General features: G+C 27.6%; 1 protein-coding gene across 1 annotated transcript in view; it reads right to left on the bottom strand.

The window, feature by feature from the left end:
• The window catches only part of LOC111617898 (ubiquitin conjugation factor E4 B-like), a 52,672-nt gene extending 29,501 nt beyond the window's left edge, over nt 1-23,171 (bottom strand). The window contains exon 1 of the mRNA XM_023359248.1: nt 22,972-23,171. Coding sequence (XP_023215016.1) covers nt 22,972-22,995 — 24 coding nt within the window. The 5' untranslated portion in view covers nt 22,996-23,171. The remainder of the gene's footprint in view (nt 1-22,971) is intronic.
• Between the last annotated feature and the right edge of the window lie 2,096 nt (nt 23,172-25,267).

The raw sequence follows: 25,267 nt of genomic DNA, 5'->3' as shown, positions 1-25,267 counted from the left end.
TCATTGCATTTTTAAATAACTTAGTTATTTACATTTCATTTCAAATCAAAAAACATTATTATATTTATTCATTTTTATTTCTGAATTCTTTAAATTTTAAGAAAGAAGAGAATTTGATATAAGCTATCCAACAAATAAAATTAAGAATATTGTTTTTTTTCAGAAATTTTTAATTTAAGAAGAAAGAATATACTTAATCTTATTTATTTTTAATAATTACTACTAAAATTGAAGTTCTTAGAAAACCTTTTATTACAATTTTTAAACTTTTATTTTTTTTTTATTGAAGAATATTAGTGTTTTTATATTTAGACAAATTACAGCTCTCCCTTGATAGTCCGACAGCTATGGGACCAAAGGGGTGTTGGATTACCAAAAGTGTCCAGGTTACCAAAAATAATTACATATTTTGCATTGTTTTGCTAGCAGTAGCTTACAATATTCCTTACTCCAACTGTTCGAACAGAACTGCTCAGAGAGAACACACGAAATGTGTGTCATCATGTAAGAATTGGATGGGGAGATTCACTTGCAACATGCTTCTGTGCAAGCAGACACACAATGGGGACAGGTAGCTTGACGGGAGGTGCGTCAAACTACTGATCATGTCGGATTAAAAAACGTCAGACTATCAAGGGAGAGCTGTAATTAAAATTTCAAAAGAATGAATAAACTAAACTTTATGCATTCAATTGTTCATCTTTGTGTTATAAGAACAGATTACCTGAAAAGATAAATACTGATTACAGAAAAGATAAATATATTCAATATTATTTGAATATATTTATCTTTTAATCTAAAAGGCAATTTTTTAATATGATATTTCCAACAATAAATAACAAATAAAATCAATTTCTAATAAATTTTGTCCAATGGTTTTGACAGCAGCAATACTTATGCATAGAAATTATCAAACATTAAAAAAATATGCTGATATAAAAAATGCTAAGGATCCAGTGAAATTTGAAAAAAAGTATTACTATCAAAACTTAAAATAATTAAATTTATCAAATTTACAATTTTATAAAACAATAATAATGATAAAAATTATCAGCAACTTTTTATGAACTATTTTTAAATTATTGTAATATTGGTCTATAGTAAGGATGCACCGATAAGCAAAATGGCCGATTACCGATTAATCGGCCATGCATTATCGGCCGATACCGATTAATCGGCCGATTAGTGTTAATAATTTATTGCATTAATAGTGTGAGATCCTGGAGTTAATTATACAGTTAATTATAATGTGGAAAAACCCATTTTTCTCCACCTGGTATTTCCATCTCCCTTGGGTCAGGTAAACAAGAGACGATCGAATATCCTCGCAAAATCAACAATCTCTTCCTTTGTTTCTAAAATAAATCTCAACACTTAATTGTTGACGCATGGAAACTTCGACATTGTTTAAAAAGCTGAAGTGTTTCTGTGTTTAACAGAAACAAAATATATTTCTTTAACCGCTGATATTTGGACAGCAACTACAAACAATTCTCCTTTTTTAAGTGTAACAGCTCACTGGTTGAAGGATGATTTTCAGCAGGAAAAAGCTGTTTTGCAAATTGTTTCCTTTGAAGGTTCCCACACAGCTACATGAATCAGTGAACAGTTAAAAATTGTTCTTGAACAGTATAAGTTGACAGTGATAAGATATTCTTAGTACTAAGAGATTCTGCAGCAATTCTGGTAGCTGGAATTAGGAATTGCAACTTAGAAGCATTATCATACGCTGCAGCTGACACTAAACGATTGCATATTTTCTAAACAAGATGTGAAAACTATAATCACAGTTAATAGAAATATTGTCACACATTTTAATCATTCTGCTATAGCTGTAATCAAATTAGAAGATTTGCAAGAAAAGTTAGGTTTGCAGAAACACAAATTAATTCAAGATGTTCCTACTTGCTGGAATTCTACATACTGCATGTTGGAACAGCAAAAGGCCCTTGTCACATATACTATAGATAATAAAATTCTTACGTTGAGCCCATATCAGTGGTCTCTCGTTGAAAAAATTGTTCTACTTGTAAAACCATGCAAAGAAATTACTGTGGAAAACCAGCAAACGAGAAGCCACTTCATCTTCAATAATTCCCACAATAGAGACCCTGAAATTATTCTTATCAAAAGCAAAGATCAGCAGTTTCTTTAGTAGCATTAATACCACAACAGAAGAACTAGAAAATCCAATAAAAAAAGATTTTCAGCATATATAGAAAACAAGTCTTTATGCTTGTAATTTTTATTAGATTCAAAATTAAATTTCAAAAAGAGGATATGCTAGAGGAAATCTCAATAAGAATTAAATTCTGAAGCTTCTACTTCTGGAGGTGATCAAGATGGAGGTGGATTTCTAAGTTTTTCTGATTTATTTGATGAATTAGCTTCTGGTAAACAAAAGAATGAAGAATAGCATGTTTTTAAAAAGAAAGAAAATAAACGAAAGAGATGAACAAACGTTTCGATCAAGAATTAGGAACATATTTACATTTGTCCCTAATTTGAGCAAAATAGCTATGAAATATTTAAGTGCCTCAGCATCTTCCATTGAAAGTGAAAAAATTTTCAGCACTGGAAGTAACATTTATGAACCGGCAAAAAATAGGTTATGCCCTGAAAAAGATGAAATTCTCATGCTTTTGCATTGTAAAACCNGAAGTTTCAAAACCAAGCATCTGTTATAATGATATATTTGGGGACAAACAGAAATGTGGTATATCTCTTGTGAGCTAAAAATAGTTGCATTTATTAATATTGTGTTTAGATCTACTGTGAAAAAATTCTAAGCATACTTATTTATAATGACTTATGGATACACCACTATTCTTGTGTAAATACTATACACTTGTGTGGTTGCAGCTTTCTGTCTTATATATATATATATTTTGCTATTTTTCTGCAGTGGGGAAAAAAGGTTGGCAACCTGTTGAGTGCACAGAAGGGGTATTTAAAGCGATGTCAACTGGCTATGAGGCTTTTTTTCTTTCTTTTGCTCTTCTTGAGACCAGTGAATGGTACGTAGTAGTGCAGCATTCATTTTACGAGGACAGTTTTTCAGGTATGTGAGGTACAAATCGGAATCAAGATCCATCAACAATTTTTATGTCTCAGATTTATACGTGGGTTTCATATAATATTTAGTTCCCTTTAATTCATTAATTAAGTGATGTGTGTCACTGAATATATATACAAAAACATTGTCATACATTGTGAAATATTCTTCTGTACTGTGGTTCCTTTGTTCTTGTGACGAATTGAATTACGGAGTGTTGAACTATCTGTCTATAGTATTGTAACAGTGAGATCTTAAGTGCACGTGAAATTGCATCTTGTGAACTTATACAATTTTATATATATATATAATTATATCTATGTCGTGTATATAAACTTATTGTTAAATTGCATCTTTGTGTCTCTTCCCCACATGGTAATTCACCTACACCTACAATAAGTGAGAATATTAAGTCTTGTGATTTTCCACACACTACCAAATTTAATAAAAATTCTAAATTATCATAATTAAATATAACAAGTGTATAATCAATGGCTGTATTTTTCCTCTACCTTATGTGAAAAGCTGCAGTAAAACAAAAAATACAAAATCTTTGCTTCTTTGTAGAACAAGATTAGCTGTGGATTGAATCAAGCAAGAGCAACAAGTTATAGAAAAATATTCAATTTACCTGTAACTTTTGATTATTTTAACAGCTATATAATCAATTTTTCACTACCTGAGAAATTATCTATTGCTGCATTTATTTGTAATCTCATAAATGATGAATTCAATTACAAACATAATCAAAAGTGTTTGTATTTTTAATGGACATTTCCTACTTGAGAATAATGTAATCTTCAAGACTTACTGATTATTAGATTTTTTAACAAACATCTTAAAGATCATAGATGTTAAGAAAATACATTACAAGAACCAAATTCTGCTTAAAAATAATTAACTACAGTCACAAAAGACTAAGTTACAACATTAATTACAAACAAGAAATAATTATTTTCAATTAAATTAAATATATCGTTTATTAGTAATTTTAACCAAATTCTGCTTAAAAATAATTAACTACAGTCACAAAAGACTAAGTTACAACATTAATTACAAACAAGAAATAATTTATTTCAATTAAATTAAATATAAATTTACATATCCTTCAAATATGCCAACTACATGGAAAAAGGAACACGTCCAACTAACATGCATATTCAACTAGTAAAAGATGCCAAAGTTGATATAAAAAAAAATACAATTAATTATTCAAAATGCATATTGCAAGTAGAAAATATTTAGCCTATACATTTAATCAATTTTTAATTTACTATTGTCTTTGAAAAATAAAACTGATAAGCATTTAATTGCATTTAAAAAAAATAAATAAAAATTTAAAAAACATTTAACTTTTTCAAAAAGTAAAACTTGGCAAAATCAGAAAGCAGATCATTCAGGTAAAAATTCTGTAAACTATATGATTTATATTTTCAAACCTATTTCAATATATTTCTTTAAGTTACTTTCAAAATTTTATTATAAAATGAAAGTGTCAAACAAATAATGAACTTAATTTCAGAGTTTATCTCAAATCATGCAACAGTTAATAATATTATGTAGAAATATCTCAATTCTATAAATTACAGAGATAAGAATCTGTATGAGTTAATAAATAAGAAGACATAATATTGAAATTATAAACAAAAATAATCCTCTAAACAATAAAAATAAAGAAAATAGAACTGTTCTAGAGATGGAACCAGAAGAATATAAAATAGGACTAATTAATAATTATTTAAATATTTAAAATTTTTAAGAACAGTATTGTTATTAACACATGTAGCAATTCTATTCACAGAAAAAAAAGCTAGAACTTCTTTATATTAAGTTTCAAACATCTTTCTCTCTCTTCAAACACTCTTTTTTCAAAAGAAAGGTGTTTGAAACTTAATATTAAAACACATGTAGGACAATTGTATTGCAGATGATCTGATTAAAAGTATTTATGGTAGTAAATATAGTTTAAAACAACACTTTTAAGTTTGAACAACTACATTTTAATTTTTTTTTTACACCAATGGGGAGGGCTTAAGCCCCTGCAGCCTTTCCTAAACTGTTCATACAAATACTGTATATTGAAATTACAAGTATCAGAACATATGTTGAAAGTTACTGAAATAAACTTCAAGTAATAATTACGGTCATCAAGAAAGTATTAAGTCAAAATAAAAATGCACAGTTCATATTACTGAATTTTAACAATGTTACATTCTGAAAATTTGTAAACATAAATAACTTTTCAGTTCTAATATAATTACCTCTTTCTAACCTGTTACCGGTGTGTCTACTAACTCTTACAGTAAACTTAACAAAACTTCTTAACAAAAATAAATCATTACTAATATTAAGAGAACTTTTCAGTTCTCTTAATATTAGTAATGTAATTTATTTTTGTTCACACATTTCAATAAGACACCATTATCTATATTAAAATATTTCTGATTGGTTTTAGTATTTTGCATCCATCATAAAAATAAACTTTACTTAGCATGAATATATAATGTAAGAATGATTACAGAATATTCTCAATTTAACAGAGTTCCATTTAATAAAATCTCATTTATAAGGACTGATTTTACTAGACTGGAACCTTTTAAACATTTGTAGGTTTTGATAAATAACTAATTTGTTAAAACCTAAATAAAAATAATTCAATAAAGCTGATAACCAAAAATTTCACACAAATCATTTTGCACATAGCAAAACTTTAGTAGCAACTAATGATATGAGATTTAATCAAGTTAAAAATCAAAAATGATAAGAGTTCCACAGTAAAAAATTTTTTTTCAAAATTTTGTTATTTCTTTAATTGTAAAGCTATATCTTTGACACACTATATAGCAGGAATAATATATCTTAAGTTATTTTTAAAATAAATTTTATAATACATTTCAAATTATGCAATTTCTAAAATAATAAAATAACTGCAAAATTATAACTAAATTATTCAATGCATTCTATTATGAAAAAATAAGTTGATAGTTGCATAATATTGCTTGTATAAATAAAAAATGAAGTACATAAAATAAAAACAAATGTCAATAATATTTACAATCAAATTACAGCATGTTTATTTCAAAATACAATAAAATTCTTAGGTTTTATTGGTGGAGGAAACCGACTAGTCTCAAGCAATAAGTAGTTGAGCAGTTTATAGCATGAAAAAGATTCATATATTGTGTCATAAAAATAATCATGTTTCTTGATTAAAAAAAGAGATACTGATTTTAAACACATTTTCATTGTAAAGCATTGTTTTTGTAATAAATCATATGCATTCTATTAAGAAGCAGAATTAATTCATATTCCAGTAAGCATGCCTAAATGATATATACTAGCAAATAATTTACTACATCATTGCATGTTACAAAGTGCAGAGAAACAATTGCTTACAATTAAAAATAACCAATATTGCACTATCCAGAATGACAATATCTTTTTTATGAACTTATGATATAGTACAAAAGAACCTAAAATTTAGTTCATAAAAAAAGATATTGCCATTCTAAATAGTGCAATGTTGATTATGTTTTAAATTATATAATGGTTAATATTTTTAATAATAATAATTACAAAATATTGTAAAATAAACATATAAAAATTTACAAATACACTACACACATTACATTTTAATTTGTGTTTTTTTTTTAATAGTCTCACAAATATTGGACACTTACTAAATTTATTCATTCAAAAAACAATGCAACACAACGATACTAAATAATCATTATAAAAAAATTTGATAATCCCAAGTGTTCTTTCTAATTTATATTCTGTAAAAATCGGAATGCAGAAAATTATTAAATGTCAGCGAGCAATTATTTATTGTGACATTGTCACAATGCTGGGCTGCAATTTTTGATCATATTGTTAATAATTTTTTAATTTAAAATATATGCTCTCCAACTCAAATTAGTAGTGTCTTGCCCCTGTACTTCATACTTTTCCATTAGCAATGGATTCATGCCGGTCATCTATCTAACTCCTTTCAGAGAATAAGTTTTGAATTGAAATAATGTGACTCCCAGTTTGCATCAGAAGTTCATATATAGTTCAATCAGGGCCTCATACATCCTAAGCTTTCTATATCTAGTCTTGATTTTCATATATCTAACTCTGTTCTCGAGATTAAGGAAAGATAGACAACAGCGGAAATTTATAGGTCTACAATTTTTTCAAATTGCAATACAATTACAGAAAAATCACTCTCAGTATTAGTCTCTCTCATTATTTTTTGAAAAATATGTAAAAACAAAAAAATCAATAATACTACATGAACTCATAAATAAATGGTTTCTCTACTTTAATTTTGGAAAAGTAAATCAATAAATTATTAGTATTGATATTAATGTTCTGCTTAAATAGTATAGTTTAAATGTCATTCCAAAAATCCAGAATTACCAAAAAACAAGTTAGTTTTGAAGTTGACTAGCAATAGTTTAACTAAATTAAACTGGAAACAAAACAGAACGAATGAAGCATGCAATACTGATAATAAATAACGATCAAGATGGTGTCTGGAACAAATTCTAAAGAATGTTACAAATAACTGTAAGAAGCATGCACTGATGGATTGACATATTGAATGTTGCCTAATGGGTAAAAGCATTTTTTCATCGCTGTAATGATGATGTGGCATGTTTTGGTCATTCTAATATCAAATCTCATCACATCCAGTTGAATGACAATGGATAGTGAGACAGCCAAAGAGACTGGAAAAAGCCAACCAACAGTGTTGGATATATTGAAAGACACGATTGCATACTGTAAAACTTCAGTATGATGAATGCCTTATCACCTCAATGAAGTACAGAAATAGAACCACTGTCTGCAAATCAGCATTTGGAATATTACAACAAGAAGGTTTTGACATTCCTTGAGAGGATATTTGCATTGGATGAAACATGGGCAAGATTGAGGGGGTTATAAAATGGAACAGTTGGTTTTATCATGGATGGTGTTACAATCAATGAAAATTGGGTCAACTTTATTTCTCCCACATCTCAATCATAATATGCAATAAAAAATGTTTATTTTTTTGTGGANAACGGTGCACAATCGGTAAGTAATCCTACAATTTTTTGTTTATAGCATAGTTTATACGGATTATTCCCAAAAAATTATATGTGTTTTGGAAATGTTGAGTCTAGAATCAATTAATTTTATGGAAGAAAACCTTTCAAACAGCCATAGTCCGTAAACTGCACATGTGCCAGGCTGTGATTGGCTCATGTATTTAAAGATTCCTACAACGTGAAATTCTTATAAAGTGGAACATATCTACCGTGTTATAGGGGATCGACTGTAATTATCAACCAAATGAAAGTGCTTCTTAGCATACAAAACAACATCGTATTTACCTGCTTAATATTTATAAGTCTGTACTGCAAGTTGTTTTTTTCATCTGCAAATCTTTATGATGCAATTTTTAAATAAAATGTTTGTATTGCAGTAAATGAACATTGAGGGATAATTGGAAAAAGTTCATGCACTTTATACATCTCTTATTTGATAAATATTTTTTCCAAAATTATACAAAAAACAACATGTAATAAAATTATACAAAAAGTATCTGATATATAAATTATGTATACAGATGATGATAATATCAAAAAGTAAAGCATCTTTTCTTATAACCAGGTCTATGAAGTTGATAGATCAAGACCTGACTCCATCTCAGTATTTTAGAAGGTCCAATTCAGACTTATGGAGTTGGCTTTCTAAAATTCTAACTCTAAATAATAATTTAATCATCATAAAATAAGATCTTGCATTACAGGAGCACCTGTAAAGCAAGACAGGAAGTTAACATGCCTATTAGGATCTTAATATGCTTAAAGTAATACTAAAAACAGGTGTTCTGAGTTATCCATTTTTACCGACTCCAACTCCTCTAGCAAAAAAATTTTCTTCTGACTCAACTCCACAGTCCTACTTTTTTCATCATATTCATAATTATATAAGATTTCCAAATTTCAGTTTTTACTCCCAAATACCAATTTTAGCTTCTTTTTTCACTTATGTTCATTTTTATTGCTTTAAACATCACCAAAAATACAATGTCACAAAATTGTCATTGTATTTGTAATATGCATATAAATTTTTAGCTGTATTTTTGTAACAGTTTTAAATAAATTCTGAAAAGGATTTTAAATCACAATGAAACTATTTTAAAAAATCATACTANAATTATAACTAAATTATTCAATGCATTCTATTATGAAAAAATAAGTTGATAGTTGCATAATATTGCTTGTATAAATAAAAAATGAAGTACATAAAATAAAAACAAATGTCAATAATATTTACAATCAAATTACAGCATGTTTATTTCAAAATACAATAAAATTCTTAGGTTTTATTGGTGGAGGAAACCGACTAGTCTCAAGCAATAAGTAGTTGAGCAGTTTATAGCATGAAAAAGATTCATATATTGTGTCATAAAAATAATCATGTTTCTTGATTAAAAAAAGAGATACTGATTTTAAACACATTTTCATTGTAAAGCATTGTTTTTGTAATAAATCATATGCATTCTATTAAGAAGCAGAATTAATTCATATTCCAGTAAGCATGCCTAAATGATATATACTAGCAAATAATTTACTACATCATTGCATGTTACAAAGTGCAGAGAAACAATTGCTTACAATTAAAAATAACCAATATTGCACTATCCAGAATGACAATATCTTTTTTATGAACTTATGATATAGTACAAAAGAACCTAAAATTTAGTTCATAAAAAAAGATATTGCCATTCTAAATAGTGCAATGTTGATTATGTTTTAAATTATATAATGGTTAATATTTTTAATAATAATAATTACAAAATATTGTAAAATAAACATATAAAAATTTACAAATACACTACACACATTACATTTTAATTTGTGTTTTTTTTTTAATAGTCTCACAAATATTGGACACTTACTAAATTTATTCATTCAAAAAACAATGCAACACAACGATACTAAATAATCATTATAAAAAAATTTGATAATCCCAAGTGTTCTTTCTAATTTATATTCTGTAAAAATCGGAATGCAGAAAATTATTAAATGTCAGCGAGCAATTATTTATTGTGACATTGTCACAATGCTGGGCTGCAATTTTTGATCATATTGTTAATAATTTTTTAATTTAAAATATATGCTCTCCAACTCAAATTAGTAGTGTCTTGCCCCTGTACTTCATACTTTTCCATTAGCAATGGATTCATGCCGGTCATCTATCTAACTCCTTTCAGAGAATAAGTTTTGAATTGAAATAATGTGACTCCCAGTTTGCATCAGAAGTTCATATATAGTTCAATCAGGGCCTCATACATCCTAAGCTTTCTATATCTAGTCTTGATTTTCATATATCTAACTCTGTTCTCGAGATTAAGGAAAGATAGACAACAGCGGAAATTTATAGGTCTACAATTTTTTCAAATTGCAATACAATTACAGAAAAATCACTCTCAGTATTAGTCTCTCTCATTATTTTTTGAAAAATATGTAAAAACAAAAAAATCAATAATACTACATGAACTCATAAATAAATGGTTTCTCTACTTTAATTTTGGAAAAGTAAATCAATAAATTATTAGTATTGATATTAATGTTCTGCTTAAATAGTATAGTTTAAATGTCATTCCAAAAATCCAGAATTACCAAAAAACAAGTTAGTTTTGAAGTTGACTAGCAATAGTTTAACTAAATTAAACTGGAAACAAAACAGAACGAATGAAGCATGCAATACTGATAATAAATAAAGATCAAGATGGTGTCTGGAACAAATTCTAAAGAATGTTACAAATAACTGTAAGAAGCATGCACTGATGGATTGACATATTGAATGTTGCCTAATGGGTAAAAGCATTTTTTCATCGCTGTAATGATGATGTGGCATGTTTTGGTCATTCTAATATCAAATCTCATCACATCCAGTTGAATGACAATGGATAGTGAGACAGCCAAAGAGACTGGAAAAAGCCAACCAACAGTGTTGGATATATTGAAAGACACGATTGCATACTGTAAAACTTCAGTATGATGAATGCCTTATCACCTCAATGAAGTACAGAAATAGAACCACTGTCTGCAAATCAGCATTTGGAATATTACAACAAGAAGGTTTTGACATTCCTTGAGAGGATATTTGCATTGGATGAAACATGGGCAAGATTGAGGGGGTTATAAAATGGAACAGTTGGTTTTATCATGGATGGTGTTACAATCAATGAAAATTGGGTCAACTTTATTTCTCCCACATCTCAATCATAATATGCAATAAAAAATGTTTATTTTTTTGTGGATAAATATTTTTTCAAACGATGCATTATCAGTAGTTATAAGTATTTGAAGTTTTATATGGCTGCCACACAACACTTGTGAATCTGTGGACATATGTGAAGTTCACCGGGGAAAAAATTATTAGGAAACTATTATTATTTAGAGGAATCATTCTTTTTTCCTCAACTAACGAAGTAATACAAAAACTAGTGGCACAGCAGATTAAAATCATCAAGATTATGATACAGATAATCTTGATTCCATCAAATAGTTTCTAATGATTTTTTTTAAAGCATTTTTCTTCCTTTCTTCAGTGAATGCCACATATATCCATAGATTCACACATGAATCATGCAGAAGCCACATAAAACTTCAAAAGCTCATAACTTCTGATAAATGCATCTTTCAAAAAAGGTGTTTTAGATAAAAATTTGATGTAGCATCATATGTAATGAAAAATTGAAGTTCCATTTAAGAAAATGAACTTGGCCTCATTTTCATCAATTGTAACATCAAATATGATGAAACTGATAGACTTCAAGAAAAGCCACAAGATGGGGCTAATATTTTGATTCAATTACTTTTTGTACAGTGTATATTTTTCAAGTTATTCCACTAGATTGATTAAAATGGACCACCGTGTATGTGTGCTTACAAAATTACTACAAAAAAAAAAAAAAAGTTAAATATGTAATTTGGAGAATTTATGGGATGCAAAGTGAGATTTAATGAGGTGGAACAGAGAAAGTATCATGAAGTATTATCTACTTAAGATAAATATTTCTACCTTTATAAAAAAGTAAAATAAATTCATAAGGCAAAGTTCTTTTATTTACCAAGTTTGTTTATTTTTTAAGCTAACTCTGTATTTCTTTCATTTTAAGAAGGAAAATAAAAAAGGAAGCAAGCTCATTCCGTAGTCACATTAAGTTAAACATTAAATCATGTGAATATATATATTAGGTTTCTAAAAATTTTTTAAATAAATTTTAAAAATATTTATTAATGAGTTTTCAAAACCGTCAGAAAAAAATAACTAAATGTTAAAAGAATATACCAAAAATTATAAGACTGGCAAGGAAAGCTAAATAAAATACAGAAATGTATTTTGAGCATGACTAATTAACAGAACTTGTACAGAGGAGGTAAAAAATAAAATAAATGTTCTGCTTTTAGAAAACTTGAAGAAAATCTAACAAAGTTACTGCAACAGTCTAACAAAGATTTGTTTGGAAGTAATAACTGAAAATCCAGTCATCTAGACATTCTAGAGTTATGAGTCTATTGTATCATCAAACATCCTATATAAAATAAGCTGAATTATGATACTAGTATCTGCTATCTACAATTCTTATTTTAGAAAAATATACTACTAACATTTTAAAATAAAAATTGAAATAATTAACTGATTAAATAAAATAGTTATTAAAATAATTATTGTGATAAATCATTCATAAAATGATTTCACTGAAAAACTAGAAAGGAATGCATTTTAATGATCAAGCTTCTCATTAATTAAAGCAAGTGAAAGGACTTGACATATCTTCAACTCCTTATTTAAAGACAACAGAGAAGCATTAACTCTAAAAAGTCAGTTTAATTTATTACTCAACACTTGAAAAATCTTGGCTTCGTTTTCAAATGTCAAACTTTGAATTTTGAAAGTTTAAAAACAGTTTAAATTTCTTTTGTTCATTATGATAAACTCATTTCACTTGATATTAACAACTAAATCATTTTAGAAAATATATAACACATTGTTTTGATTAACATAATATAATAAAAATAACATGAAATAACTTAACAAACTGCTTGTGTAAATAATTCTAACTGTATCCATAACCAAGCATCCAGAAATGAAAGTTTCTTGTTGTCTATTAATCAATGGATGTTTAGAAAAAAAAATAAACAGCTCTGATGAATTCTGATAAAGATTATTTTTTCCCCCAACATTAAAATATAATTGAACAACTATTTTTGTTCAATCTTTATAATCTTGACCTAGAATCTCTTCTCAGAGTGCTATATTCTTACTACTACTGATGATATTCAACTTTTGTTCTTTACTTCTGGCATCTTTAGCTTTATACACTATATAGAAACAAATCTTCATTTTGAGATCATGAAAAATTGTTATCTTATGAACATACAGCTAATTGATCTTTGAAAGGATTATTATTCATTTTAACTAAATGATAAACAATGAAATTTCTCAAATAGGCAACAATCATGGTAAAACAATGGCTGAGATGGAGGGAGAAAGCCAAAGATATACTGAATTGGATAGACATGTAAAGAAAATGTAAAGAAAAGCTGTTGGAAAGACAGGAAGGAATGGTTAGAATGAAAAAGAGCTGAAGCGCAAGAGACTTCCAACTGAAATGACTCCAAGACCCTGTACCACATAGTCAATAAACTGACTAGGATGAGGAATAACTCCAGCATTTCAATAAAAGACAAAAATGGGAAGTTTCTGATTGCTCAAGATGAGCAGAACAAGAAGTGGATGGAACACTTTTGGAAAATGTTTAATCAAGCAGAACGACTATCATATATGATTTCAATACTGAGGATACACAGAGTGAGCTTCAGGTGGACACTGATGATATTACCCTTGAGGAAGTGGAGATTGCAATTAAAAGCCTAAGGAATAGTAGGACAGCTGGTTTGGATGAAATTACAGCTGAGATTTTGAATCATGGAGGGCAGCCCATGTTGGAAAAGCTAACATTATTTGTTTAACAGGTGCTGGCAATGTGAGGAGGTCCCAGAGGATTGGAGAAGGGGCACTATAATCAGATTCCTAAGAGAGGAGATATCTCAGAGTGTACCAACTGGCAAGGTATCACCCTCCTTTCTGTACCTGGAAAGCATATGGTCCTCCTTCGATGCCTACAGATTGTCCTCAATCAGCACTTTCGGGAGAAGCAAGCTGAGTTTTGCTGTGGAAGATTGTGCAGCAAGCAGATCTTCTCCCTTCAAAATATCATTGAACAATGCATTGAGTATTGACACCCATTGGCCATCAGTTTCATTGATTTCAAGAAGGCTTTTGACAGTGTTCACTGCAAGTCCCTCTGGCGGATCCTGCAATTATATGGAGTACCAACAAACTTCGTCACCATTTTTAAGGCCTTATACCTACATTCGAGTTGTTGCATCAAGACTGAAGGTGGTCGTACAGACTTCTTTGAAATTACAACAGGAATCAGGCAGGGTTGTGACTTGTCCCTTTTCCTCATCACCTTATGTCATGCGGCAGGCAGAAGAGTCAGGTGCACATGTTGGGACAGCATCCAATGGTTTGAACAGGACTGTCTTGGAAATTTGATTTTTGCTGACAATATTGCCCTGTTAGAGGAAAGTAAGACAATGTTACAGCATGCCATGGCCGCATTGGGTCAGGAAGCACACAAAATTGGCCTCAGGATAAACACAGTGAAGTCAAAAATTATGCATGTATGTAATACTGCCAAAATGTGGGGAGTAATTGTTGGAGCACAATGATTAGAAGAGGTGGAGAGATTTACCTACTTGGATAGTGCTATTTCACAAAATGGTGATGTGGAAATGAACATAGTGCTGCAACAGAAAAGCAGTGACAGTCTTCTGATGGATGAACAAGATCTGGTCCTCACCATCCATCTCATTGAGAATCAAATTCTGCCTGTTCACCTTCATCGTGATTCCAATAGCTGTTTACGCTAGTGAGTCCTGGAAGACATCAGGACACATCAATAGATGGCTCAATGTCTTCCAACAGAGATACTTACGAAGAATCCTAAAGATCCGATATTTAGATCATATCACCAATAAAGAGGTTCTCCGAAGGAGTGGGATGTGCAAACTTTATAACACTGTTGCCTGTAGAAGAGTCCAACTGGCCAGCCACATTTTTCATATGGAGAACGATAGCTATAACATCTATAAAATGGGTTCCCTCTGGTGCTAAATGACCACAAGGATGCCCCAGGAATACTTGGCATAGAGCTTTTCTTCAAGATTTGAAGATGCTCAATATGACTTGAGAGGAAGCTAAGTCCTCACCTATAATTGAAATCAATAGAAGATAATTGCTGCCGGTATACTACCCAGCATTGGAGGTACTACTACTACTACTACTACTGCATATATAATATAAACATTTGACAACAGAAGTGAAAACATAGGAAAATGAATAATAATATATTATTCTTCAACATATTTCCACACAATTCATAAATATTCAACACATTATTCATCTATAAATAGAACTGAATGAATAATCAAAATGAAACTAAAGATAAATAATAAATATTAACAAGCAATTACTAATTGTGACACTAAAAATTGCAGTTTGGCATTGTGGCAATCATATTTTAATTAAAAAAACAAAACCTGTAACTAACTTCCAGTTCAGACCAGAAGTTCATATATAGTTAATCAGGGTCTCTGGCCAATATTCCATATCTGGGCCGAATTTTCATCTATCTAACTCCTGTTCTTAAGAAAGGATATAGACGAATGACAGCAGAAATTTACAGGTCTGCAAGTTGAAAATTGCATCTCAATATAATGAAAGACAAGGGCAAACAATATATAAAATTTATTTTTATTGTTTTATTTAAAAACGGTAACAAAAAACTTTTTAGATTACTATAGATATAAGGATTAGATATTGTTCCTTTATTGATTTTAAAAATAGAGGATAAAGATAGAATAATTCAAAAAAATAAAATAAAAATATAGAGGACAGATGCAAATTATCATGCAGACAGAGAATACACAAATAGCTAGGCAATACTGGCAAAAACAAAGTATGAAAGAAAATATAAACAGCAGATTAAATATATTGTTAAAAATAATAGTAGCAAGCCATATATTCTTAAATTTTTAAAACATTTATTTAAAATGAAAAATTATTATAGCATGATTCTTAGCACATTTTTCCTTAAAATCAATCTTTAGCATCTGAAAGTATTAATTTAAAATGTACTGTACATCATATTTAGCAATAATTAGAGTAATAATATTAATACAGTAGTTGATCAAGTCAGTATTAATAATGATAATCACAGCAAAGCATCATGTGATACGTGAATTAAAGTTGTCATACTATTTTGATGATTATTATTGTAGTTACCTATATTCTGTAAAATGACAAAGATCTTTTATCTCTTACATTTTAAGATGATAAAAAAATTCAACTGTAAAAAAAATAGTGTCAAGCATTTACAATTACGTAAAAAGAAATAGTAGTAACCTATATTCATTGTTGATAGCAATATCTAACATGGTGTAAAAAACATAAGCCAGAGATTTTGAAGGCATTAATTCATTTCAAATCTTAGATTTTAAAACATTACAACAAAAACTACCAGATAAAATGTTATAATTTAAACTTTTAATAGTTAAAGTTTTAAACTGCTTTCTTCTAATTATAAAGACTACCATAATTTTATGAAGATAACCCTAGTTATCTGTAATGCAATTTTGCATGAATAATCCCAGTTAACTGTGTTTAAAAAGGCAGTTTGGAAGTTGGCGAGGTTATGTAATAATGCAGGTTATACACCAATTTTAAATCAAATATGAAGGTTTTCAAATAGCATCAATCACAAAGTCTTTAGAAAATGCAAAAATCCTTTAAACACCACAGAAATTTATCTATCATTGGCTGCATTCAGCAGTCAACAGTTGTAATTGAGCAAAGGTGTTTCAATCAATAGCTGTTTTGAGGATCTGCTGAACGATGAGTGACTACACATTGGAACAGGAAGTTGGTGGCACTAGTAGTAGTTTCTGCTTTCACATGTATGAATTTGCGTGTTTATTTAAGTTAAAGATGGATTTATTTTCTTAATTTACATTATACATACTTGTTTTTGGTGGTTTATGAACGCATTTTGGAGTATTAATGCTGCAATGAATACCTTTATATTGATATATAATATCTTTATTCTCTTGCATGGGTACAGCCATCATTGATCAGTTGCAGCTAGCAAAAAGGTAGTGTAAATGAAATGCACTACTAAATGTGACATAAAAACACCAAACATGCTCCAAAACAGTGCTACCATAGAGGCCACTCAGCAGTAAAATCTTCTAACAGCAGAACTGTCGAGTCTGCCAAATTCACTCATTGTGTATTTGGTAGTTTTGAAAAAAATTCCAGTGATTAATAAAACTTTACAAGGTGATCAGTTATTTAATTTAAAGTAAAATGGTAATGTACTGCTGTCAGATTCTCAAAAATAACCAAATTACACAGAAAAATCTTTATTTCAAAATCAGTTTACTGTTTGAACATTAACTACTATAGAAACTACCAAAGTTCAATATTTATTAGTTTAGAAACAGGTTGTTTAGTTAACTAAGATTTAAAGAAAAATAAAATTTACACAAGAGATGCTCAAAGTTCACTAGCTATACAAGCTTCACATCTACAGATAATAGAAGCATGTGCATTGACATTGTTTGAGTCTTTGACAAAACTACCACTTTTGCAAATAATGTGAGAATAGCAAATTTACTTGTTTTGTTTTTTATTGCTAACTAGACTTAAAACTGAATAATTTGAAATAAAGCTTCTCCATAACTCAGTTATCTTTGTAAATAAATGCCCTTTGATTCTCATTTTTTATCATAAACTGAATAATTAATCAGCCCATAAAATTTTAACCAAAACTTTTGAATCATTACATATAGTATAAGCATGCTTCACCTTTAGTTCTATCCAATCCATTTTTGTGCATCAATCCATGTTTTATTACACACTTCTTTTAGTTAAAAGCTGATAACTTTCCAATAATTTTCCTCTATAAAACAGTGATTTTGAAACTTTTAGAAGGTTCCATCTAATAACTGAGCAAATCAAATTTCAATCCATACCAATGATTGGTCATTGACATTAAAATTTCTTCAAATTTATTTTAACAATTCCAAGATTATTCCCAAGAGTTTTTAGACTTACCATTTGAGTTTTGTTCAGCAATGTATTTTAGCATTTATTATTATTATTGTAGTAGTAGTAGTAGTAGTAGTAGTAGTAGTAGTAGTAGTATAGTCTGAAAGATAAACTTTAAGATAATTTTTTTTTGAGTTAGTCAGTCTCAACAATGATTAAGACATATGACTGATAATTATAATAAAATTAGATTAGAAACTATTGCTCTTTTCACTGCCATAAAGTGAATTTTGATAATTATGCACTTATGATATCTCTAGCTTGACTATATAATGTTTCATTTTGCTTATATACAATAGCATTACTTTATGCCAATTTGCTAACAAAGTAAAGATGACATTGTTACCATTTTGCTTTATTTCTTTCTTTTAAACTCTACAGAGTAGAAATTAAGTTTATATTTTATTATTAAAGTAACATTCTTATACAATTTAAAACATAATATTTAATAACTTTCAAGTTAGATGACAGTAGTAAAACAAATATTTGTGTATTTTCTAAACAGTAAATCAACGAACAAAACAAATTTCAGTGTCCTATTGGATGTTCTGACCATTTTAATCCATTGATCTTCACCATATAAGAAAGCACATCTTTTGTTGAAGAAAGCATTAATTCTCTATAGCAAATAAGAATTGAGTGATTGACTCTTAGATCTGTCATTGGATTTTTATTGGACATTAAAATTATTTTTATTTAATTTTTTCAAAGATTATTTTAGCATTTATAATTTTGGTATTTTAAGTAAACTATATAAAGTAATATAATAATAAAAATTTTAGGAGTGTCTCAGTATCCCATTTTACTTATTTTATCTACAATTAATTGCTAACAAAAATAAAAAATACAACATTTTAATATTTGATATAAATATGCAGTGGATAAAAGGTACTATAAGTGTCATACTTTTAATGGCTATTTCAGAGGAATAGGCATATGATAATGTGGATTATGAAAAAGTTTTATTTCTGTTGTGTATATTCTGGAGAAAATTGTCAGAAGTTTTCCACAGAAAATTAAACTAACTAATGATTTGTATTAAAATGCCATAGAAGAATAATTCAAACAACAATAGTGTATAACTTATATATTTTTTGTATACTTGTCTAATTCTTAATTTATTTAATTTACTTCCAATATTTTTTTCTTTAAATAAAAACTATTCTGAAAACGTTTAGGTATTTGAGATTAATTTTAAGAGCAGAGATTCATTCTTAATCTGTAAATTCATAGCTTTCTTCAGCAATCTGTTTTCAGTGTAGTAAAAATGGCCAAACTTTTAAGCTATAGAACATGCTAAAGATATACAATTCCATTTCATTGTTTTGTACACAATTATGCCATAATTTATACCATGGAATTACATGGTATAAATTACGTAGCACACTAAATATGATGAACAATCACACTTAACTAAAATATGAACTATTAAAACAGTAACATTTCAAGATATTTAAACTGTAATAACCCATAGTTTTAAATAANTACATTAATTTTCATTAACTGTAGTCAATAGCCTTACTGTGAACAAGATATTATATTTTAATAATTTATATGTTTTCACACAAATTTTAATGTCAATACTTCATAATGAGCTGCTTATTAAGAAAGCAGCACAAAGATTACATATTTCCAAATAAGCTTGCTAAACTGCAGATATTTTTAGATTCTCTAATTATTAAATTAATTTAATGATCTTAATTATAAATCTATAGATTGTTACCCCATTATATTTAATTCATTTGTAACAAGCATTTCAGAACACAAATATTAAAAATATATCATATTGATACATCCAAATTCTTTCTAGCAACTAAATGCATAAGATAGGGTTAATGTTCTGATATCTTATTATAAATTAAATTCTTAATAATTAGTTTTTATCAAATGGTTATCCATATTAATGTCATTCAGATTTTTTTGAATTTCTTAAATTATCATATTATAATCTTATGCATTTAAATAAAAATATCCTTAAACATCTATTAACCTTTTACTTTTGACTGTTTATTTTAAATATTTCTTTTAACTCAGCATTTGAAGAAACGGAAATACAGTAGGCCCTCAATTTAATGTATTAATTGTGGGAAGTCCATTAAATTGAGTATATGTAAAAAAATAAGTTTGTTATTAACATATATTGTACAAAATGTATTAAAATGTTGTTATAATAATTTATTTATGCTTATACATTAAGTACTTTATATTGACTGAACAAAAGGTTGGATTGATGATTAGACATGTTAATATTCACAAGTAAAGAAACATTCTAGATTTTTCCTTTTGGACAAAAATCTTTTGTCTTTTAAAGCTTACTGTATATTATTTGAAGGCAACAGAAATCAAAATTTTTAAGATTTATTTTATAACATCCTTTATTATATTATCATGTAATTCTCCAAATTCATTAATTTATGATATTATCAGAATATGTTCTATTAGTTTACTATTAGAGCTAAATATAAATCCATACATTAACTTCTTCAAAATCACAACTAAACTAAAGTAGCCACTTAATTTCCTACAGTATAAATACAAAATTTAAGTAAGAAAAAATTTAAATTATTTCTGTGAAAAAGTGATAATGTAATTCAAGTGTTATCATAAATTTTTTTATACGTAAGATTAAAAACTAAAGTTTTTTAAATAGATTTCATATACTGTATAAGAAAAAATTGTTAATGTTATGGAAATTAAAGCATTAATAACTAAATAACTTATAACCAATTTTCTTTTTCTTAAATTAAATTTGATAATTATGGAATTTTGATTAGTTGTCCTGCATCCATTATAATTTATTCTATTCATTCTAGGAAAATAGTTCTCACACTTAATGTTTCTTTAATTGTAATTTTAGAGCTAAAGTCATTCAAACAGTAATTTAAAAAATTTATGAATCTATAATTTGAAAATTTCTCCAAAAGATGAAACAAATAGTTGAGAGATCCTAAAAAATATTTATTTCAGATTAAATTAAATGCTTTATATAAAGCATTCGTAAATGATTTAATTAAAACTTAAAAATAAGCTTTTATATGTATTAATTAATATAATAACTTGGCAATTATAATAAAAATAGTAATAATATTTATTCACTTTAATTAAATCAAAGTTTTGAATTTTATATAAACATTAAATTGTAATAATAAATCAACTTAAATTTTCCTATTAACTATTGTTTCCAAGTAAAATTGAATATTGTATTATAATACAATGTATAGACAATGCATTTTAATAAATTATAAATTTAACATATATTATATATATATATATATATGTTATCTACTTCACTGATTATATATGAGTGTCTACTATCATAAATACTATGCTAGCATTCAGTCTAGTCCGTAAAAAACTATTTCTTTTGTCATTGCTAGACAGCAACAGACTGCTGTGTGACCCCATACTGGTATTCAGTATCTGTGATTGACAATTCCTTTTTTTAGGAAGAAAACTTATTCTAAATGATGTGGAACCATCTGCAAAATTTTTGTAAAACAGAAAAACTTTTTTATAATTTTAATGTCAATTATATAATATAAATTAATATTTTACTGAAAATTTTTTAAACCAAATAAACAGTTCATTACTTATAAAAAAACAGCTTTAAAACATTTAATAATAGAATTATTTCGAAATCTTAAAAGACTAAAACCTCAAATAAACCTGTCAGAGTCAGGCTCAGTATCTCGTTTTACATCTACATTAAAATACAGTTTATCACCTACAAAAATTAGCATAATTTATACAATATATAATAATAAAAATCTATAAAATTACAATAAATAATTATAAAAATATGAACATATCAGGACATTTGTATTAGTTATAAATTAATAATTAAACCATCAGTTACAGAATAAACTTACACACCAATAAACATCAAGAACACACAACACAGAGATAACATTAACAAATCGCATTTAGGGTGCAACTATGCAGATGCAGCAAGAAGAGCAAAGATGCAATAAATATCAAACCCCGTGCGAGAACCAGAAATTCACTCACCCCAGCGAGTGAATTTCTCACTTGTGCACATTTTCCTTTGCGAGAACTATATTGTTCGCAACCTCTCTCTCGCTACTAAATTTGAATCTGAATAGTCGTACCCTTACTTTACATTAAATATAAAAGTGTATATTCTTTATAAACATAGATAAGCATCAATAATAAACAAATAATCAATACAGAAACAAATATGAAAAAAAAAAAATGTATCAAAAATGTAATATTTAATCTTAAAAATTTAAGCATTTAAAAAAAAAAAAAAACTAATTTACAACTTTAAAAATATTTTTTAAAGTTCTAAATTAATTGAATTATATTATAATAAGAAATAAAGAAAAAAATATTATGAATGAAGAATTGAATTTCCTCTATTTTAAATATGATTTAAAATGTAAATGATTTATAATTGAATTTATAATTGTGAAGATATTTGAATAAGTTCTTTTGGCAAGAGACTTGAGACAGTAGATGCTATTGTATTGTTTACATCAAAACAAAGCTGATTACAGTGTTAATGTTTACAAAGTTTATAGGGAAAAATCTACAATCAAGAAACGAAAAATTAACTCTAGAATTAAAAAAATGAGGTCGATTAGACAGAAAAATAATGAATAATTCCACACAAACATATCCAAGTCTGTTACTCAATATTGAATACTAATATATGTTAATTATCTCACCTCTTCGGGAGTAAGTTCACTCATTTCTAAAATATTCTGTAAAAGTATAGACTCAAAATGTTAAATATATTTTATATTTAAGTTATATGTCGCATCGTCAGTTGGAATCAAAAACATCGAAAGCTAGCGAATAGCCCAACTCCTCCATTATCACTAAACTAAATGAGACAGCATTAATGAAGTCTAGCACCGATTATCGACGGAAGAGGTCGCCACCGTGCACTTTATCAACATATATAAAAAGCAAAATAAAATAAATATTAAAAATTATTGCATTAAATAATTTTAGTTTTTAAAAAAAAAATAATTTTTGTTTAAATTAAATTAGTATAATTGTTTATATACGATTAATATTGTAAAAAAAAAATGAATTTGGCACGGTGTCAAACGCGCAGCTAAATTAACTACGAGATAGGATTGGTTTATTTTTAGTTACCTAACAATAAAAGTTGAACGATTTTCAAGATGTTGTTGACCGAAGTTATTGCGAATTAGAATATTTATTATATATTAAAACGATAGAGAAAATCGAAATGTAATTACGTCGATTGCATTATAATCAACGCCTGCGTGGTCGAACTTGCGTGGCGGATTTCATTTAACGTTAATTAATTTCGGGAGAATTTCTCCTTTATTAATCCCATTAATATTTAAATAATATGTGACGGATTGATTCTATTATAATTTAGAACAATGTGCAGATTTTTTTCTATTCGGTATATAAATGCGTTATGCAATTAATGCGTCATTCCATTGCAACAATCATTGCAGCTGGCGAAAATGTGATAATGATATTGAAATTTGATATTTTATCCATCTTATATTTTTTAATTAACATATTAAATAATAATAATAAAAACTCATTAAGGATGTATATCAAAAGAAAAATATTTTCAGAGTTGCGTTATGCACTTAATACTAAAACTACTGATAATCAGGAAATTATGTAAGTGCGATAGGGTCTGGACTAGTACAAATATGAGGGCTATCCTTACCAAATTCTTAAACTTAAGGCCTGATTTATATTAAGCCAAAAGAGCTACTGCTTAGAGCCTCGGACTTTTAATTATATTGCATTTGAATGAAAGTAGAAGGACCTCTTATATATTATAGGGCACGGCTACACAACAAGAATAACTCCAGTCTTGCATTAACATATATACAAATAACGTCAATAAAACAAATGAAAACAGATTTTTCACTATTTTGTACAACTTTCTTGTATAAGTAAGTCGGAGACCATGATCAAATGACTTTACTAGGCCCTCATTGTCTAGATCCCTGATAATATTTCATTTTTAAATTGTAAATATTTTAATTTAATCTAACTCCTGTTCTTAAGAAAGGATATAGACGAATGACAGCAGAAATTTACAGGTCTGCAANATTTCTTTATTTTTTAAATATTATTTTACGCTTTACATTTTAAAAAATATGAAAGTTTTCACGTGTTTTAATAAGAATTTGAGTGAAATTGAATTTAATTAATTTAGAAATAAAACTAGGTTTTGTTGTCTCGTTAATGTGTCAAAGAGTTTTTCTTTTGAAGCTTTTCACGTCGATTTAGGGAAATTTATAGACAGAAGAGATTATTTAGGAATTTTTAGCGAGTGATAATCAGACGTTTGAAGACTCCGTAATGAAAACTTCACTCACAACAGAATCGTTTTCTTTTTTATAATGTTTTAAACATTTTACAACTAGCTATGAAGACTGTCTAAAGAAAAATCAAAGACATTTTAATGTTTTTTACTGTGTTTTTGATGTCGGTTCTGGTAATTACCTGTGTTTTTTTTCTTTTTAAGCATTGTCCTTTTTATTTATTTTTTTAAAATATATATTGTTCGAATAAGGAAACATTTTTGCTAAAAAGTTCTCTCAATAATAAATATAAAGAATATTCACGAATTATTACGTTTTTGGCCAGTTTTTAAAAACAATTTTCTAGATCAAACATGAAAAATTGCTTGATTTAGAAAGGCAAACACTAAATACACACATTATATTTAAATAATAAAATAGATAGCTATAGAATTGTATCGTGAAAATTATATTACATTTTCAAAATATTGGAAAAATATTAAAAACTATATTGTGATAATATTTATCACAATTTTATTCACCTAAAAAATCATTAAAAAAAATAGCAATTGCATAAATAACAGGTTCCGCAAGTCTGTGGCGCAGATGGGAACCCGGTATAGAATCCAGAAATCTCTTTGCGGGATAACCCTGACTTCTTAGTTGCGTCACTGAAAGATAAATTAAAGCCAAAGGTATGGATATAATCTCTAAT

This window comes from Centruroides sculpturatus, unplaced genomic scaffold (assembly GCF_000671375.1).
Source record: "Centruroides sculpturatus isolate CEXI.00-Female unplaced genomic scaffold, Cexi_2.0 scaffold215, whole genome shotgun sequence".
Classification (NCBI taxonomy): Eukaryota; Metazoa; Arthropoda; class Arachnida; order Scorpiones; family Buthidae; genus Centruroides; species Centruroides sculpturatus.
Note: the sequence above shows the minus strand (reverse complement) of the source record. Positions and strands in the feature narration are given on the sequence as shown.